General features: G+C 45.2%; 1 protein-coding gene across 1 annotated transcript in view; it reads right to left on the bottom strand.

The window, feature by feature from the left end:
- Positions 1–18,077, bottom strand: part of DNAI4 (dynein axonemal intermediate chain 4) — a 70,759-nt gene that overhangs the window by 24,714 nt on the left and 27,968 nt on the right. Inside the window, exons 6-11 of the mRNA XM_077450522.1 lie at positions 17,715–17,854; positions 13,033–13,194; positions 9,081–9,269; positions 4,335–4,468; positions 4,148–4,234; positions 2,555–2,706 (exon numbers count right to left, since the gene is read on the bottom strand). Coding sequence (XP_077306648.1) covers positions 2,555–2,706; positions 4,148–4,234; positions 4,335–4,468; positions 9,081–9,269; positions 13,033–13,194; positions 17,715–17,854 — 864 coding nt within the window. The remainder of the gene's footprint in view (positions 1–2,554; positions 2,707–4,147; positions 4,235–4,334; positions 4,469–9,080; positions 9,270–13,032; positions 13,195–17,714; positions 17,855–18,077) is intronic.

Genomic DNA, 18,077 nt, shown 5'->3' with positions numbered 1-18,077 from the left:
AAGGCATGGCCGTCCATCTAAACTGACAGGCTGTTCAAGGAGAGCATTCATCAGAGAAGCAGCCAAGAGGTCCATGGTAACTCTGGAGGAGCTGCAGAGATCCACAGCTCAGGTGGGAGAATCTGTCCACAGGACAACTATTAGTCGTCTCTCCACAAATCTGCCCTTTATGGAAGAGTGGCAAGAAGAAAGCCATTGTTGAAAGAAAGCCATACGAAGTCCCATTTGCAGTTTGTGAGAAGCCATGTGGGGGACACAGTAAACATGTGGAAGAAGGTTCTCTGGTCAGATGAGACCAAAATTGAACTTTTTGGCCTAAAATCAAAATGCTATGTGTGGCAGAAAACGAAACACTGCACATCACCCTGAACACACCACCCTAACTGTGAAACATGGCGGTGGCAGCATCATGTTGTAGGGATGCTTTCCTTCAGCAGGGACTGGTCAGAGTTGATGGTAAAATGGATGGAGCCAAATACAGGGCAATCTTAGAAGAAACCCTGTAATGCCCTGTACACACGGTCGGACTTTCCGACAGAAAATGTGTGATGAGAGTGTGTTGTCTGAAATTACGACCGTGTGTAGACTCCATCGGACTTTTTCCATTGGAACTTTAGACACACATAGTTTGAGATCTGGATCTAAAATTTTCCAACAACAAAATCCGATCGTGTCAATTTCCGATCGTGTGTAGACAATTCCGACGCACAAAGTGCCACGCATGCTCAGAATAAGTTACGAGACGAAAGCTATTGGCTACTGGCTATTGAACTTCCTCTTTATAGTCCCGTCATATGTGTTGTATGTCACAGCGTTCTTGACGATCAGAATTTCCGACAACTTTGTGCGACCGTGTGTATGCAAGACAAGTTTGAGCCAACATCCGTCAGAAAAAATCCAATGGATTTTGTTGTTGGAATGTCCGATCATGTGTAAAGAATCTGCAAAAGACTTGAGACTGGGGCGGAGGTTCACCTTCCAGCAGGACAATAACGCTAAACATACAGCCAGAGCTAACATGGAATGGTTTAGAGCAAAGCATATTCATGTGTTAGAATGGCCCAGTCAAAGTCCAGACCTAAATCTAATTGAGAATCTGTGGTAAGACTTAAAAATTGCTGTTCACAGATGCTCTCCATCCAATCTGACAGAGCTTGAGATATTTTGCAAAGAAGAATGTGCAAAAATGTTCCTCTCTAGATGTGCAAAGCTGGTAGAGACATCCCCAAAAAGACTTGCAGCTGTAATTGCAGCGAAAGGCGGTTCTACAAAGTATTGAGTCAGGGGGGCGCCATACAAACATACCCCACACTTTTCACATACCGTATATACTCGAGTATAGGCCGACCCGAGTATAAGCCGAGGCCCCCAATTTACCCCCAAAAAACTGGGAAACCTATTGACTCGTGTATAAGCCGAGGGTGAGATATGCCTGTCCATCCCTGTGTGTGTCCGTCCATCCCTCTGTGTCCGTCCATCCCTGTGTGTCCGTCCATCCCTGTGTGTGTGTCCATCCATCCATCCCTGTGTGTGTGTCCATCCATCCATCCCTGTGTGTGTGTCCATCCATCCATCCCTGTGTGTGTGTGCGTCCATCCATCCATCCATCCCTGTGTGTGTGTGTGTGTGTGTGTGTGTGTCCATCCATCCATCCATCCCTGTGTGTGTGTGTGTGTCCATCCATCCATCCATCCCTGTGTGTGTGTGTGTGTCCATCCATCCATCCATCCGTGTGTGTGTGTGTGTGTGTGTGTGTGTGTGTGTGTGTGTGTGTGTGTCCGTGCAGCCTTGTGTGTCCAGCCTACCTGTGTCCCGAGCCTCCGTCCGGTCCCGTCCCGAGCCTCCGTGTCGTCCCGTCCCGAGCCTCCGTGTCGTCCCGTCCCGAGCCTCCGTGTCGTCCCATGCCAGGATCGCCGCTCTTCGTCGGCGCCCTGGCGGCCATTCCCCTGTTCAAAAGCCGCGCCTCCGCCTGTGATAGGCGGAACACTCAATTTCCCAGCAGTCAGTGTTCCGCCTATCACGGACATCGGCTCATCCGAGGATGAGCCGATGTCCGTGATAGGCGGAACACTGACTGCTGGGAAATTGAGTGTTCCGCCTATCACAGGCGGAGGCGGAGGCGGAGGCGCGGCTTTTGAAAGGTAGAATGGCCGCTGTCTGTCTGCTCGACACGCTGTTCGGGCAGTCAGACAGCGGTGACTCGAGTATAAGCCGAGGGGGGCACTTTCAGCCTCAAAAAAGAGGCTGAAAATCTCGGCTTATACTCGAGTATATACGGTATTTATTTGTAAAAAATGTTGAAAACCATTTATCATTTTCCTTCCGATTCACAATTATGTGCCACTTCTTGTTGGTCTATCACATAAAATCCCAATAAAATACATTTACATTTTTGTTTGTAACATGACAAAAGGTAGAACAATTTCAAGGGGTATGAATACTTTTTCAAGGCACTGTATTACACATAATATAGTACATCACTTATAAGATAATTTGAATTGAGCTCAATAAAAAAATCTACAGTCCCCCTTAACATACAGACATCCTACCATACCTGCTGTCTAGTACTGGGATGTCATCTTTGTCCTGTACATTGTAAATCGCCACTGTGCCATCATACATCCCAACAGCCAGAAGATTTGGAGAGGCTGCTGAAAAGTCCAGAGCTGTGACCCCACTTTCACAGTGGAATATCCTCTCTGGCCACTTAAAAAAAAAAAAGAAGCATCAATGACTAATAAGTAGGTACACATGACAAAAATACTGCACTAAAAGAGCAGCGGTGGCCTGTCACCCCTCCCCATTCGTTCATATGTGGGTGCAGCGGGGTGCCAGACTAATGGGTGTCTATTAGGTCAGTAAACTTTAGAAAAGCATGTGATTGGAGGATGAGCTATAACTGGCCTGTTTCAGATTGTCCTGGCACGCAGAACACAATTTTAGCAAATCAATTTTGGGCATTGTGTCACTTCCGGTTTCTGAACCCTCCCACTTTTGATTTTAGTGAATTAATATTCGTCATTGAGTCACTTCCAGTTTCTGGCTTCTCGTCCCGTGGAAATCAAGGTGTCCTCTTGTGAGTATGGACCCCCCCCCCAAAAAAAGTTTTTTTAGCCCCAGCCGCCACTGTTAAAGAGACACTGTAACCTACTTATTCAGGTGAGAGTGACCGATTCCATCACCCCCCACCAAGATACTGTCCCCCCCTCCCCCCTCACATGACAGTGTTCCAACCTGGTGACTGAGAAGGTTGCACAGCCCCCAAAAGTGTCCACACCTGAAGGAGAGCTTACTGATACACCCAATAGTAGATCATCATCACAAAGCATTTACTGTATGAAGCTGCGTTCCAGTTTTCAGTACTGGCCTTTGGCCGGCTAGTAGAGTATAGAGTGCTCAGTGGACATCTAGAAGCCTCTATTCATGATTATGTGATTTTCCTGACCCAAGTAGACTTTTCTAAGTGCAAGAGTCCTAGAGGCGATTCAGTTCGCATTGTGCGCTATACAAGTATTTCATTCATTCATTCATTTCATTCATTCATAGGCCTCTGTTTTATTTGTTCAATTAAAAGATGTTCTGCGCTATCCTGTACACCTTGGCTTTTGGTTTCTACTTTTCTCAGCTACGTTGCCTCTTAAAACCCTTGAAAGCCATCTACAGGCTTCATGTTGCACTCACTGTTAATTTAGTGTGAAATTCCACTTAAAATGTAACATCAGGAGCCAAGAGATTATTTCTGACAAGTGTGTGTGTGTGTGTGTGTGTGTGAAAATGTTATCTTGAGCTATAGAGGTCTGTAATGAACAGGCTTATTTTAGCAGAGCGGATAACGACAGGCAAGTAATTATGTAAAAAAGAATCTCCGCGATCCACCTGCTGGCAGAAAATTAGACTAAAAAATATTTATAGGCAACATAATATTAATAAAATAAGAAATATAGATAATATATATAACCACTATATATTCCCTTTAACTGCAGCCAATAAATGGAGTTCCCATATTGTCTTTCTCCAGTGTGTATAGGAGGGAACTGCCGCTGCCGGTGTCTCTGCAGGTACAATGCTCCTCATACACAGAAGGTATAAAAGGAATAGATTGCACTAATCTGGAGTAAACAATTTGATTAAGTAATTTCTTTCTTACTGTTGTGTTCTTCAGTGACCAGCAACAAGCCAATCCTCTTTTTTGTTCTTTGAAGGCAAACTGCCCATAGCCAACAGCCAGGAGATCCTGAGAGATCAAATAAACAGATAAATGAAGGAACAAATATATAGAAGTCTCAGATTGTATGGCACAGCTAGTATATAAGCATAGTTGTGTTTTTGCTAACCGGGTTTTTCTTATTCCACGATGTGCTGCTGACGTTGTGTCCCTTTGTTATGTCACACACAAAAGACCACAGTCGATCTAAACTGGGAGATGTCACATTCGTTATGACTTCTGTGTCACTGATAGAGTCCGGATCTGTAAAACATAGGGCACGTGTCATACACTGTTTAGAATATTTGTTGCAATGAGACAGGTGAGACGTTTGACAGTCTTGGCCTAGATACAAATTTTTGTGAAAGAAAGCTTCCGATCTACCCGTTGGAAGATCAGAATATGGGGATTTTGTATGTGCCAACAAAACCATTGTCTATTAAAAACAAATACAATTTTATTTATACATTAAAATGCAACACAGCTAAAAGACCTTATCCAATGGAATCACCAAGTCCATTATATAACACAAATTCCGTAAGTCTTAGTGGATCTACGCATTTCGCATACAAATTGCTTCCTCAGGTTCCACTTGCTTGTGCTGTGTTAGGATATGGTGGGTAACAGACAATCTAAATCAGGCGTGCCCAACCAGTGGCCTGGGGGCCACATGTGGCCCGCGGAGACTTCTGATGTGGCCTGCGGCCTCCTGCTCTGGGATGGCTGGTTGGCAAGCCTGGATCGCGGATCGGTCATCTGATAGAATCAGTGTTGTGAATGAAGCTGGAAGTAGAGAAAGCAGGCGGCTGCGGAGCAAAAGACGCATAAGCCAATGCTTCCTGTATAGTGCTGGCTCCTGCAGAGTGATACCAAATATAGGCATATCTGTTCTGCAGTGGTTACTGGGCTGCTTTCAAACAGATCTGCAGGTGCACCACCTACCTCCAATCTGTCTGCTAAAAAAACTGAAGGGAATCCACCCCCTTCCGCCTGGGCGGATAGGATTGAAGGGCCCATAGAGTAGAGTGGGCTGTGTCCGTGTCTGCTCTCCATATGCAGAATGGACACGGGCCAGTCATCCGCCCGCTCACTCATTGTAGGCCGTGACCGGTTACCAAGTCACTTAAGTGGCCCTCGCTCTTCAAAAGGTTGGGCATCCCTGATCTAAATGAACCTCTCAAAATCCTAGGACTGATAATAAGGTACAAAAACAAAATAATATAGTACTCATCCCAAATATCAATATAAGCACTTCTTTAGACTTGCATAAAATGTGATTTATAAATGATGACGGACAGGGACACCCAAAATGTATTTTGGGATCACCACTATGGAAGAAGGGCAACCTCACAAAATGAGGGTTCTAAATAGTAAAAAAATCCCCAGTCATATATCAGTGGTGCCCCTGCTTCCTGGCATAACAGCAAACTGTAACAATGACAGCCAAGCCAACACTGGTTTTGTTGGCACATAAAAAATACCCATATTCTAATATTCCAATGGGTAGATTGGAAGCTTTATTTCTTTTGCAAAAATCGTTTTCAGTACAGGGACTGGGCCTTGTTTCTATCTACAGTGTTTACACTTGTATAATCTCTATGTTGGCCAAGATATGGTACCTTTTTTTTTGGAAATTATTTTTATTCAGTTTCAAGAATTAGTTATGAAGCAGAGCCTATTGGGCATTCCCAAGCTTGGTGCCATACATAAGTACAACACACAATAAACAAGTAGGGATAGGGGAAAACACTGCGCTAAAATCAAATATACATAAAGAAGCACAGCAGCCAACTGCGCTAAGATCAAATATACGTAAAAAAGTACAGCAGCCAACACTCAAACAAACAAAGTTCAACAAACAGAAATAAAAAATAGTGTAGCGCTTCTAAGGTGAAAAATATGTTGAAAGAATGCTCCTATAGCAAAGAACATATAGATGTGTAAATTAACAAAATAAAGTCCAAAGAAATGGATGTAAGCTTCCGTGGAAGGACCGGCACAATGGTAGTCAGACCGTATTACAATACGAGGCAAATCTCATTAAACGGACATGTCCTTGTACAACAGCTTGTCTGGAAACATTGCCCCTGTTGAAGACATATGTGTCGAAACGCGTCGGGCTAGCTGTTGGCACCCCACATTGCTTTTACTTTAATTTTTACCTTATTGCTTTGTGATCACTAAGTCATTTGTTACTCTTTTGACTTTTAATAAATTACCATTTTTTATCGCCTGACCCGCACCATGTGGAGCTTTTTCTTTCTTTTTTCTTTTTTGGTTTAAACCCTTTAAATATCTTCCCCTCCATTTGGGGTATTTGGAGTATCGGAGTGCAGTGAGCTATACCTGAGTTGGATTTCTTAACCATTCCGAAGTTCCATCGGTGAGATTCATCATTTGGATATACGGTCTTTTGAAGTCTCTCCACCAGGCTGATGAACCCACTTTGATCCACTCCTCGGTCCCAGATTGTGACCCCAAGCCTTATTGACTCAACCGTCATATGACTGTGTGAGTCCAACAGATCTGGTAAGAAGTATCCATCTATTCTTTCCCAATGTTTCCAGACAAGCTGTTGTACAAGGACATGTCCGTTTAATGAGATTTGCCTCGTATTGTAATACGGTCTGACTACCATTGTGCCGGTCCTTCCACGGAAGCTTACATCCATTTCTTTGGACTTTATTTTGTTAATTTACACACAATAAACAAGAACATACATAGCTGTGTACTCAATCACTATAACAGTAGTATGCTCGCCAACTACATAAGGACCTTTACAATGTACATAGACTTGTAATATTAGGGTCTGCTCTATCCAGTACTAGGATAAAAGAACAAACACTCAGGTCACAAGGGTCACCATTAAGCTAATATATTTAGACAGAAGGAGTTTTTTCGGTAAACCAATTCAAAGTAAGAAAAAGTAACGGAATACATGAACCCACATAAGCAACTACACTGAGCAAAATTATAAACGCACCACTTTTGTGTCTGCCCCTATTTATCATGAGCTGAACTCAAAGATCTACGACTTTTTCTATGTACACAAAAGGCCTATTTCACTCAAATATTGTTCACAAATATGTCTAAATCTGTGTTAGTGAGCACTACTCCTTTGCCGAGATAATCCACCCACCTCACAGGTGTGGCATATCAAGATGCTGATTAGACAGCATGATTATTGCACAGGTGTGCCTTAGGCTGGCCACAATAAAAGGCCACTCTAAAATGTGCAGTTTTTCTGTATTGGGGGGGTCCGAAACCAGTCAGTAACTGGTGTGACCACCATTTACCTCACACAGTACAGCACATCTCTTTCGCGTAGAATTGATCAGGTTGTTGATTGTAGCCTGTGGAATGTTGGTCCATTCCTCTTCAATGGCTGTGCGAAATTTCTGGACATTGGCAGGAACCGGAACACGCTATCGTATACGCCGATCCAGAGCATCCCAAACATGCTCAATGGGTGACATTTTTTTCAGATGTTGAATTTTAAATGCAGTGGCAAGCCTGCTGATCTCACAGGTTTGCTAATCTGACAGAAGTTTGCTGCTTTTAAAATTAAACATCTAAACATTCAGACGGAGTTCTAAGTACTGTATTTCACTATTTGGATTCACTTTAATGTTTAAAATAATTGTAAAATGCAAAACTCCAGTGGGTGTAACAAGATGTCCCCTTTCCCCCTTCTCAGATTATCCTTACTATGGAGGAGTGTGGGGTGTAGCAAGATGGCGGCGACGAAACGTCACTTCCGTTACACATTCTGATGGGTCGCCTAATCTGATGAAACACAGGATTGTCTAATGGATCAGAAAGGGTGCTGTCCGGCATCTCAGGTGGCTCAGCAAGACATATCGCCAGACACAGCAGAGGTTTCAGGTTCAGACCGGGGTCCTGACACTGGATCTACAGTAGGTACTGATGCTACTCCCTGTCTTGCTATACCCTGTCACCACTTCCAGGGGGGTTTAGACTGAAGAAGTAGGGGAAGCCCTCTTGTCAAGTCAACCTCTACCAAGTACAGGACAAGCTTTCTCTAAAGAATGCTCTGTTGTGATGCATGCATTTAGTCTTTGGTTTTGTGAATAAAGTGTAAAACTATGAGCAGAAGGTTGAACTTTAATTTAGACTTTGCTGTCACCCCTTTGTTGAAAATGTTTTGGTTTTCTGGACAAATAAGTTAGCCTGGCAGCCCTGAAACTGACACTTATGCCCCGTACACATGAGTGGATTTTCCGTTGGAAAAAACTTGGATGGTTTTTCCAAAGGAATTCCGTTCAAGCTTGGCTTGCATACACACGGTCACACAAAAGTTCTCTGAAGTTTCGAACGTCAAGAACGCGGTGACGTACAACACTACGATGAGCCGACAAAATTAAGTTCAATGCTTCTGAGCATGCGCCGAATTGTTTCCGAGCATGCGTAGGAATTTTGCGTGTCGGAATTTGTACAGACGATCGGAATTTCCGATTGGAACTTTTTCCGACTAAAAAATATAGAACCTGCTCTCAATCTTTTGCTGGCTGGAATTCTGCCAGCAAAAGTCCGATGTAGCATACACACGGTCGGAATGTCTGACCAAAAGCTCACATCCGACTTTTGCTGGCGGAATTTCTGATCGTGTGTATGGGGCTTTAATGAGACTGACCTTTTATGTGCTCATGGCTTGAAGCTGCCACAAAATGCAGAGCGGTGTAATGGGGGATTGAGGCAAATTGCATTAATATGCTACACTATTCTTAGATGATTGGATCAATGATACCTGGTACAGAAGTCAAGCTGTCGCCTTCAGCCTCCAATCAGGTTACATTGATTGGTATCTTTGAGAAACATCTCGGGTGAAAAGAATGACAAGAAGAATAAAACACACCTATGATCACCGGTAACTGCCGGTAAGCTGCCAGCTTTGGCTGGCATATGTTCTCTACCACCACTCTCTCCATGAAGAACAAATCTTGATGAAACTTCTCTGATTTTAGGATTACATCTGCATCAGGCTCATTCTCCTCAGTTACCCAGGAAACAGAAAGCCTGTCCAAATCTGTGACGGTACTCATATCTGAAAAATTAAAAATGAAAAATCCACATCACCAGAAAGTTACATGGCAGGAAATAACTATAGATGAAAATCAAAATCTCATATTCACAAAAATACAACTATAATGATCAGCCTTGAATCCTTGCCATCTGCTGGTCCTTACTCGGCACTGCAATTCCCTACTGCGCACATCTGTGCTCATTATTGACCTTAAAGTGGTTGTAAACCCTTACAGACCACTTTTACCTACAGGTAAGCCTAGATTAAGGTTTACCTGTAGGTGTAAGAAATATTTCCTAAACCTACACGGTTTAGGAAATATTTGCAAAAGACAGGCACTGATGTCTACGGCATATGATCGTGCTGTTAGTGGCGGCTCCAGCACGCATGCACAGGAGTGATGTCATCGCGGCTCTGGCCAATCACAGCGCCAGAGCCGGTGACATCGCAGACTCCTGTGTCAGGTAAGTGACACATAATGGACTACTATGCGATGAACAGTAGCCCATTATGCTTTACCTTTGCAGGGAAACAAAGAGGAAATAAAACCCATCAGGGTTAACTTCCTCTTTAATCCCAGGTTCACACTACTGCGATCAAAGACTTCGCATATGATTCGCACTCAATAACATGCGATGTCTGTGAGATGCGAGTTCAGCCATACTGTTGTGTGGCTGAACTCGCATTAGATTCGCAGGAAAAGAAGTGCAGGGACTTTTTTTCCCCCGCACTGAATTCGGATCGCATGGGTTTTCTCACCTATGCAATCTGATTCCTGTGCGAGTTCACAATTAGCACTGCGATCTGTGAACCGATCTGGGGGTGTCATTAATAATGCAATGACACCCGCCGTGGTTCGCAGAAGGCAGTGTGAACTGCCTACAGGAGAGATGCTGTAATCGCGCTGGTTCCCGCATTAGTGTAAACCTAGGCTTAAAGTAAAGTTCCACCCGTTTTTTAGTTTATTAAAAGTCAGCAGCTACAAAAAGCATAGCTGCAGACTTTTAATAAACTGAGGCCGCGTACACACGCGCGGACTGTTCGCCCAACCTTGTTCGTCAAACAGTTTGACAAACAGTCCGCTCAAAATTATCATGAACGGACTTGACCACACACGATGAACGAACAGTCCGCTGAAACCGTGCGCGATGACGTGAACGGCACGTACGACGGGACTAGAAAAACAACGTCCTATACACTGCAATGCAACCTTCGGCGTGTAAATCCTTTCTGAGTATGCGCGGAACTTAGTTTGACGAACAAGCCTACACACGAGCGGACTGTCCGCTCAAACCAAGTTTCAGCGGACAGTTTTACGGAAATTCCGAAAAACTTTGTTCGTCAGACTGTCCGCTGAAACTGTCCGCTGAAGCCCACACACGAGCGGACTGTCCGCCGAAACACTGTTCAGCGGACAAAGTTGGGCGAACAGTCCGCCCGTGTGTACGCGGCCTGACACTTACCTGCCCCACGGTCCAGCGATGTGGCCCCCTCCTCTCCTTGGCACCGTCATGGTAACTGTGGGCACCCGGCCGTGACAGCTTATGGCTTCACGGCTGGGCGCACACCGCAGCCTTCCTATTGACCACCCGATCTTCTGGGACCTGAGTTGTGTCCCAGAAGATTGCTGGCAGGGAGGGGCCGCCTAGGGCAAGAGAAGGAGTTGCCTAAGCGGCCGAAGATAGGAAGCAGGAAGTGGGACAGGAAGTCCCATGAAAAAAGGGTACCCACTCCCCTCCCAAAAAAAAATGACATGCCAAATGTGGCATGTGAGGGGGCGAGGATTGCTTAAACTGCAAGTTCCACTTTTGGGTAGAACTCTGCTTTAAGGCTGGGTTCACACTATTGCAAATTGGATGCAGATTTCCCTGCATCTAATTCGCATGTCAGGAGACTGTGACCGGCTCTAGTCTGTTTCAGGTCTGAAATCAGCTAAAGATTCAGACTGAAATCGGACCTGAAATGGTGAACAGGGACACCCTGGACCCCTTGATGTGAGCCGCTCCGCATGCCAGTGTGAACCCAGACTTAAAGTGGTTCTGCACCTTTAAAAAAAATATTAAAAGCCAGCAGCTACAAATATTGCAGCTGCTGACTTTTAACAAATTCACACTTATGCCCCGTACACACGAGAGGAATTAAGTCTGACAGACCTCCAAAGGAGTTCCGCCGGAGTTCCGCTGGAGTTCCGACGGAGTTCTGGCGGACTTTTCGACCGAACGGACTTGACCACACACCATCACACCAAACTCCGACGGAGTCGAACGTGATGACGTACGACTGGATTCGACGTAGGAAGTTCATAGACAGTAGCCAATAGCTGCCCTAGCGTCGGTTTTAGTCCGTCGGAGTAGCACACACACGAGCGGATTTTTCAAAGGGGACCGGGTCCGGCGGAGTTCCGTCGGGAAAATTTAAAGCATGCTTCATTTCTAAAGTCCGTCAGACTTTAGCTTCGCTAAAGTCCGTTGCAGCCCACACACGATCGGATAGTCCGCCGGACTCAGTCCGTCGGAGTTTGGATGTCGAAAAGTCCGCTCGTGTGTACGGGGCATTACCTGTCCCAGGGTCCAGCGATGTCGGCGGCAGATGACGAGCGATCACTCGTCTATCTGCTGCCCCCGCCGCCATCCTCTGTCAGGGAATCGGGAAATGAAGCTTCACTGCCCGGTTCCCTACTGCGCATGCTCGAGTCACGATGCGCGTCTCTGCTGGTCCGCGCTGTGTCCTGGGAACTGTGAGTTTCCCAGAACACAACGGGGGGGGGGGGGGCATCTGCGGTGGTCTGTCCCGGGAAATGGGTGCAGATACCTGGATTATCCAGGTAACTGCACCCCCCTCCCCCCCTGAAAGGTGCCGATTGTGGCTCACATGAGCGGAACTTCCACTTTAGGGTGGAGAACCGCTTTAAGCAGAACTTTACCCATAACAACTTGATAAAAAAATAATGTTCTTTAGCAAGAAAAATACATTCCGCACAGAGGCGGACTGACAACTCATGGGGCCCCCGGGCAATAGGAGATTATGGTGCCCCCAGGCAATCAGATATTATGGGGCCACACAGTATACACAAACACACACACACAGTATACAATCACACAGTATACACAGACATGTTTCTATCTACTGAGAAGATACTGGAGAGACAGATGTAAAAAAAACACAGATTTTACATACTTTCCCTGGTTTTACTGAGGCTGGCAACCCTGATGGGGCCCCCAAGTGGCACGGGGCCCTCGGGCAGTGCCCGAGTGGCCCAATGGTCAGTCCGCCCCTGATTCCGCATTATTAATTATGCTACCAAAATAAGTGTGTGCTGTAAATTTCCTCCAGCATTGTTCCTGTTTGTTCTTGCTGGAGGCTGGCATTTTGCTGAAACCCAGGGCCTGTGAGCAGCAGTAAATCTTTTGGCTGTCAGCAGATCGGCCTCTGGTGACTCAATGCCGAAAATGGAGAGCCACTGAGCATGTGCAGAGCAGGGTGAGACAGTGTATTACTGGATTTTAAACAGTATAGGTACTTATTTCAAATGTTTTACATTTGCTATACCTGCAAAAGGGGCCAACCTGAAGTCATCTAGCAGGACTTAATTTTCTGACTAAAGTTCCACTTTAAAGTGAGGCCAGAACTTAAATCCGTGGCATCACATGAATGGCATAACTAACAAATCGGTAATCCGCACACAAATAAAAATTTGTCAGGTTTTGGCAATGGAGCCTTGTGGTGCTAATAGTGGCTGCGGTCATTTCACTGAGCTATAATAAAAGCCTGGGATATAACATACCCATCCCATCAATAGACATCACAGATATATTTCTTTGGCTCATGCTGGATTTGTTGCTGACCACACTCTCTGACCGGCTGACTTTCTTCACCGCAGCTTCCACCTGTGGCTGGTCCGATGCAAGAAATGAATCATACAGGTCCCATACTGATGCCATGACACCTACAAATATAGCAAACAAGTATCACTAGTTTAAAGCGTAACTCCACTTTTGTTGAGAAAAAAACATTCCCCTCTGGGTGATCTATATACATTACAAGGATTTTGCCAAACTTTGTTGCAGATTCCTACCTTTTGTTATTCTGAAGAAATCCCTGTGTGTTTGTCTGTGCCCCTGTGCACAGTGAGTCTAATGGGAGTGGTTTCATAATTATCAATCAGCTGCTGTACCCGCAATGCTCTAATGAGAAAAATTGCATGGTCTGCATCCCTTTAAAAGTGATTTCCCTTTGGGAGTATCTCTCCAAAAATGACATTTGTTGCAGGAGATGACTGATATCTGACTTGTATATCTGGGCACCGCCCCCTCTCTCCACGCCACCCCCATATATGCAATGGATAGATTCATGCATAGCATGAATCAAAGCATGAATCTATCCATGGCCACCACGGCCACCCCCTATTTATGCATCCGGGTTCTTTCAGGGCACCGGGTGCATTAATTACAGTGACCATGTTTTTTTTTTAAGCACCTAATTAGAGACAGAGGCTCTAATAAGCTTCAAAATAGGGAGGGCTCGGGTCGCAGAGGATGCGCTTCGATCCCACCCAGGTGTGTCGCAACAACGAATGAATATTGCAACACTGATCCTCCTCCCGCCCGATCGGGAAGCAGGTATGAAACCTGTTTCCCAATTGCCCAAAACGTTAGGTGATCCAATTGGACGCCTAGCATCGGGAGGAGCAGAGAGCAGATGCACCGCAAAGCAGTTCCAGGAGAGCTGCTCCAGGAGAGGACACTGGAGCAGCTGGAAGACAGCCGCATCAGCTCTGCACTCCATAAAGACCAGACCACTGCTCTCACCACCTTCATCCCGGGTAAGGACTGACCGGCAGACAGCGGGTGTTTTTTTTTTTGTTTTGATGGGGGTGTTAGTGCTGCACCACGTGTGCGGGGGGGGGGCTTGTATAGGGATAGTTGTGCTAGCGCCGCTCCACCGGTGGCCCGGGGGGGGGTGTGCTTGGATGGGGACAGTTGTGCTAGTGCCGCTCCACTGGTGGCCCGGGAGGGGGGGGGTTGTTTGCCACCCCCCCTCCCAAAAAAAACCCCACCAGCCGCCACTGGTGCAGACTTCTGTTCAAATCAGTGAGCCAATCACACAAGCAGGAAACAACATATCTGGGGGGCGTTCTGTGTACAGAATGTCTCCATGTATCCATATTGCATTTTACAGAAAATTACAGAGCTGCAGATTGAAAAGGAAAGGTCATTTTTAATAACATTCAATTACAATATCACTTGTGTATATGCTGTATTATTTGTTTTTATTTGCTATTTTTTTTTCCACGGAAGTGGAATTACCCTTTAACATTAATAAAGCGCCATGGTGTTGATTTACTAAAACTTTTTTTGAGTCAAAGCTTAATTGAACAAGCTGAAGTTAGATGGCGATTGGCTACCATGAAGAGGTGCACCAGATTTTGCACTCCTTAGTTCAGTAAATCACCCCCAATGTCTGTCTTTTCTCAAACTTTTCTAATCTATTCTTGGTCAATGACTCCAAAAATTCTGAAGCCGGACATATGATACCAACCAGGCAACTAGAATTTTTAGGAAGAGGTCAGCAACAGCTGACCCCCAGTTTTTCTTGGGAGAGATTTCCATAACTCAAGAATCCACATACACAAGTAGTACTTTTTTTTTTTTTTTTTTGCTATGGCTGCATTGTATGTGAACATATATATATATATATATATATATATATATATATATATATATACACCCAGGGAGAAGAAACAGCCTCCGCAGCTGCTAGTCACCTTTTCTTCGCCTTTTCTTTGCTCCCCCTGCTGTTCCATTCGCCTGTGCATGCAAACCAACATACCTGGCACTTCTGGGTGCACTTTTTTCTTCCATGTAGTAGCCCTGGTGCCCGATGCCATATGGAGAACAGGAAGCTCAGTGTAAGCTCTGGAGAATGTAAATCTTTAACTTTTTATCAATATGCTAGTAGGTTGTTTTTTCCCACAGGAAGAGGTTATTTATGTATTTTATTCCCTTCCTGCTAGAATAATTTTTTTTCTCATTATACACAAGCCACACATGCACGGCTCTGTGTACAACCTCGGCATGCAATGGATGTCAGGACTAAAGTCTTCTGTGCTTGACTTTCATCATCTAGCCCAGTCTTTCTCAACCTTTTTACACCAGAGGAACCCTTTAAATCTTTTTCAGGTCTTGAGGAACCCTTACTAAAACCAATTTATTGGTGGTCATTGAAAAGAAAAATGCTCTTTATATTTGTGGTCATGTGGAATAAGGCAGGCCTTACAGTGGTTGTCAAAATGCAATCCCTACGGGTGGCTTACAAGATCCCAGGAACTATGCAGACATTATAAGATAAGAGGTTAATCAGCCACAGCTCAAGGAACCCCTAGCAACCTTTGGAGGAACCCTAGAGTTCCCAGGAACCCTGGTTGGGAATGGCTGATCTAGGCAAAGTCTGGACCCAAAGCAAGTCTGGAAGAAGAAGGAAGCCCTGGCGATGGTGCGATATGGGGTGGCGTGGACTTGCTTTGATGGAGGAAATCTGCCATAATGTGCAATCATTATAATTTGTAGAATATGGTAAGAGTTCTTCCACATCCAATTCGCACACCAGGCGATTGTGACCGGCTCTCAATAGAGCCGATTCACACAGGTCCGGAGTGGCCATAGTCTGGATTGCGGAAGGGTCCTGTGCATCTTTGCGTCTGGTTCAGGTGCAAATTCAGGCAACAATTCGCACCTGAATCACACCTGAACCGGTACACAGAAACGCACCGGACCCAATGCTGTGCCACAGGCCGCACATATGTCAACGCGGCCTGTAGCCCTGCTCTCTTCCCTTCCCTAATATGAATGAAGAACACAACAGGGAGGCAAGTTAAAATGTTTGGAATGAAAAAAAAAGATCCTGTTCCCTTAAAGCATGCATAACAGCACAGTGCTTGTGCTGTGTATTTTGCCCCTTCTATCATCTAAAAAAACCTGGCTGGTTCCACCCTCCCCCCATAAACCGACCATGGTTTATCATGGCTGCTGAGCCCTGACACCATGATCAGTTTACGTGCCTCCATCATCCGCGGTCTCTCCTCTGTCCACCCCCCCCCCCTCTAACTGGCAGCTAGTGACAGTGCCGCTCTGCTCCCCGCCCCTTCCCTTCCTGCTGCTATAACTTGGTTAAATTCATACCATCCCCTCTGTTAGATAACAGTATGTGCCCCACTGTATGTGCTGTAGAAAAAATATGTTAATTTCTTCTACCTTATTTCAGATCGCCGCTCGGCGCTCACGTGACCGCCCACCGCTCCTCCCGTTGTAGCTGTCAGACTGGGAGATGAGAGGGGTGAGCAATGGGAGGCGATCTGAAATAAGGTAGAAGGCGACATATTTTTTTTATACAGCACATACAGTGAGGCACGTATCATTATCTAACAGATGGGAATGTATGATCATGGCAAAGTGGCTTTACAACCACTTTAAAGTGGTTGTACATCCTGTACAACCACTTTTACCTACAGGTAAGCCTAACCTGTAGGTGCTGGAAATATCTCCTAAACCTCCATGGTTTAGGAGATATTTACAAAAAACCCTTACGCCGATGTCTACGGCTTATGAGCACTTTAGAAAGGACAGATCATGCCGTTTCTAAAGGGGTCATGCCGTGATTGGCGGCTCCCGAAGGCGTGGGAGTGACGTCACGCGACTCCGGCCAGTCATAGAGCCGGAGTTTGCGGCCCCCCGAAGGAAGAGGGGTGAAGATGGACGCTCGCTGCTAGTGGGGACAACGGTGACATCGCAGGCTTCGGTTTTTAGGTCAGTGACACGTAATGGGCATAGTAGCCCGTTATGCTTTACCTTTGCAGGGAAATAAAGAGGATGTAACACCCATCAGAGTTTACTTCCTCTTTAAGTATAGGCAGCCGCAGGGCACTAAAAAGAATTTGTTAGAAAAAGCACAGGTTCACTTTAAAGCAACTGTTAAAAGTTGCTGTAAATTGAATATCTAACATGACGTCTTCCCTGCAAAGAAGATACTTAATACCCTTCTTGTTGTCCTCCTTCAATCTGCGATGTAATAAAGAGCAACCATTGTCCAAAAAATCCTCAGAATGCAACACTTCCAGAAGTGTCAGATTTCTAGTCCCCCCACTGTGCTCTGTGGTTCCTTCCACTGGCACCTATGTCACTATAGGGAACAGTCCTGACTTAGGGGCTGGTGGATCGAACCATAGACTTAAGCAGGGGACCAGAAATCCGAAACTTCCAGAAATGTCGGATTCTGAATATTCTTCAAGCAGTGCTTTGTCTTCTCCTCCTTTGCAGGGAGGATTTTATTTACATATTTATTTTACCAACAAATTGATATTTACATATATTTCTAGTCTTTAAATTCCCTTTCAGAATATGGATTATTAATGCAATATACAAGAATTTCATCTAGTTCATTTTATCAAGTCTGATACGAGCTGACCCTTACTTGCGTCTTGGTGGATAACGCTCTCACACTGAACCTCTTTACTCTTCGGTGCCTCGTTAAACGTTTGCATGCTTCTCTCTGCATAGCGATCGTTGCCCGCTCTGCTTTTGCAGAGCTCTGTGTAGGCCTGATTCCGTACTCTAAAAAAACCCATAAAGAAATGTCACCTATATGCTAGCTCAAAGACCTGCATCTCAAAATATATAGTTTTAATATACTTGCATTCATGGATCTGTAGTAGAGTTTTATAATGTACTAACAATCAATGCAGAGTGTTTTAAGTGATCCTTTTTACTGCCTAGCTTAAGTTATTAACCACTTGACCTCCGGAAGGTTTCACCCCCTTCATGACCAGGCCATTTT

Source organism: Lithobates pipiens, unplaced genomic scaffold, assembly GCF_037356315.1.
Source record: "Lithobates pipiens isolate NorthernLeopardFrog02 unplaced genomic scaffold, aLitPip1_a1.2 Scaffold_23, whole genome shotgun sequence".
NCBI lineage: Eukaryota > Metazoa > Chordata > Amphibia > Anura > Ranidae > Lithobates > Lithobates pipiens.
The sequence above is the reverse complement of the archived record's forward strand: the minus strand, read 5'-3'. Positions and strand labels throughout refer to the sequence as shown.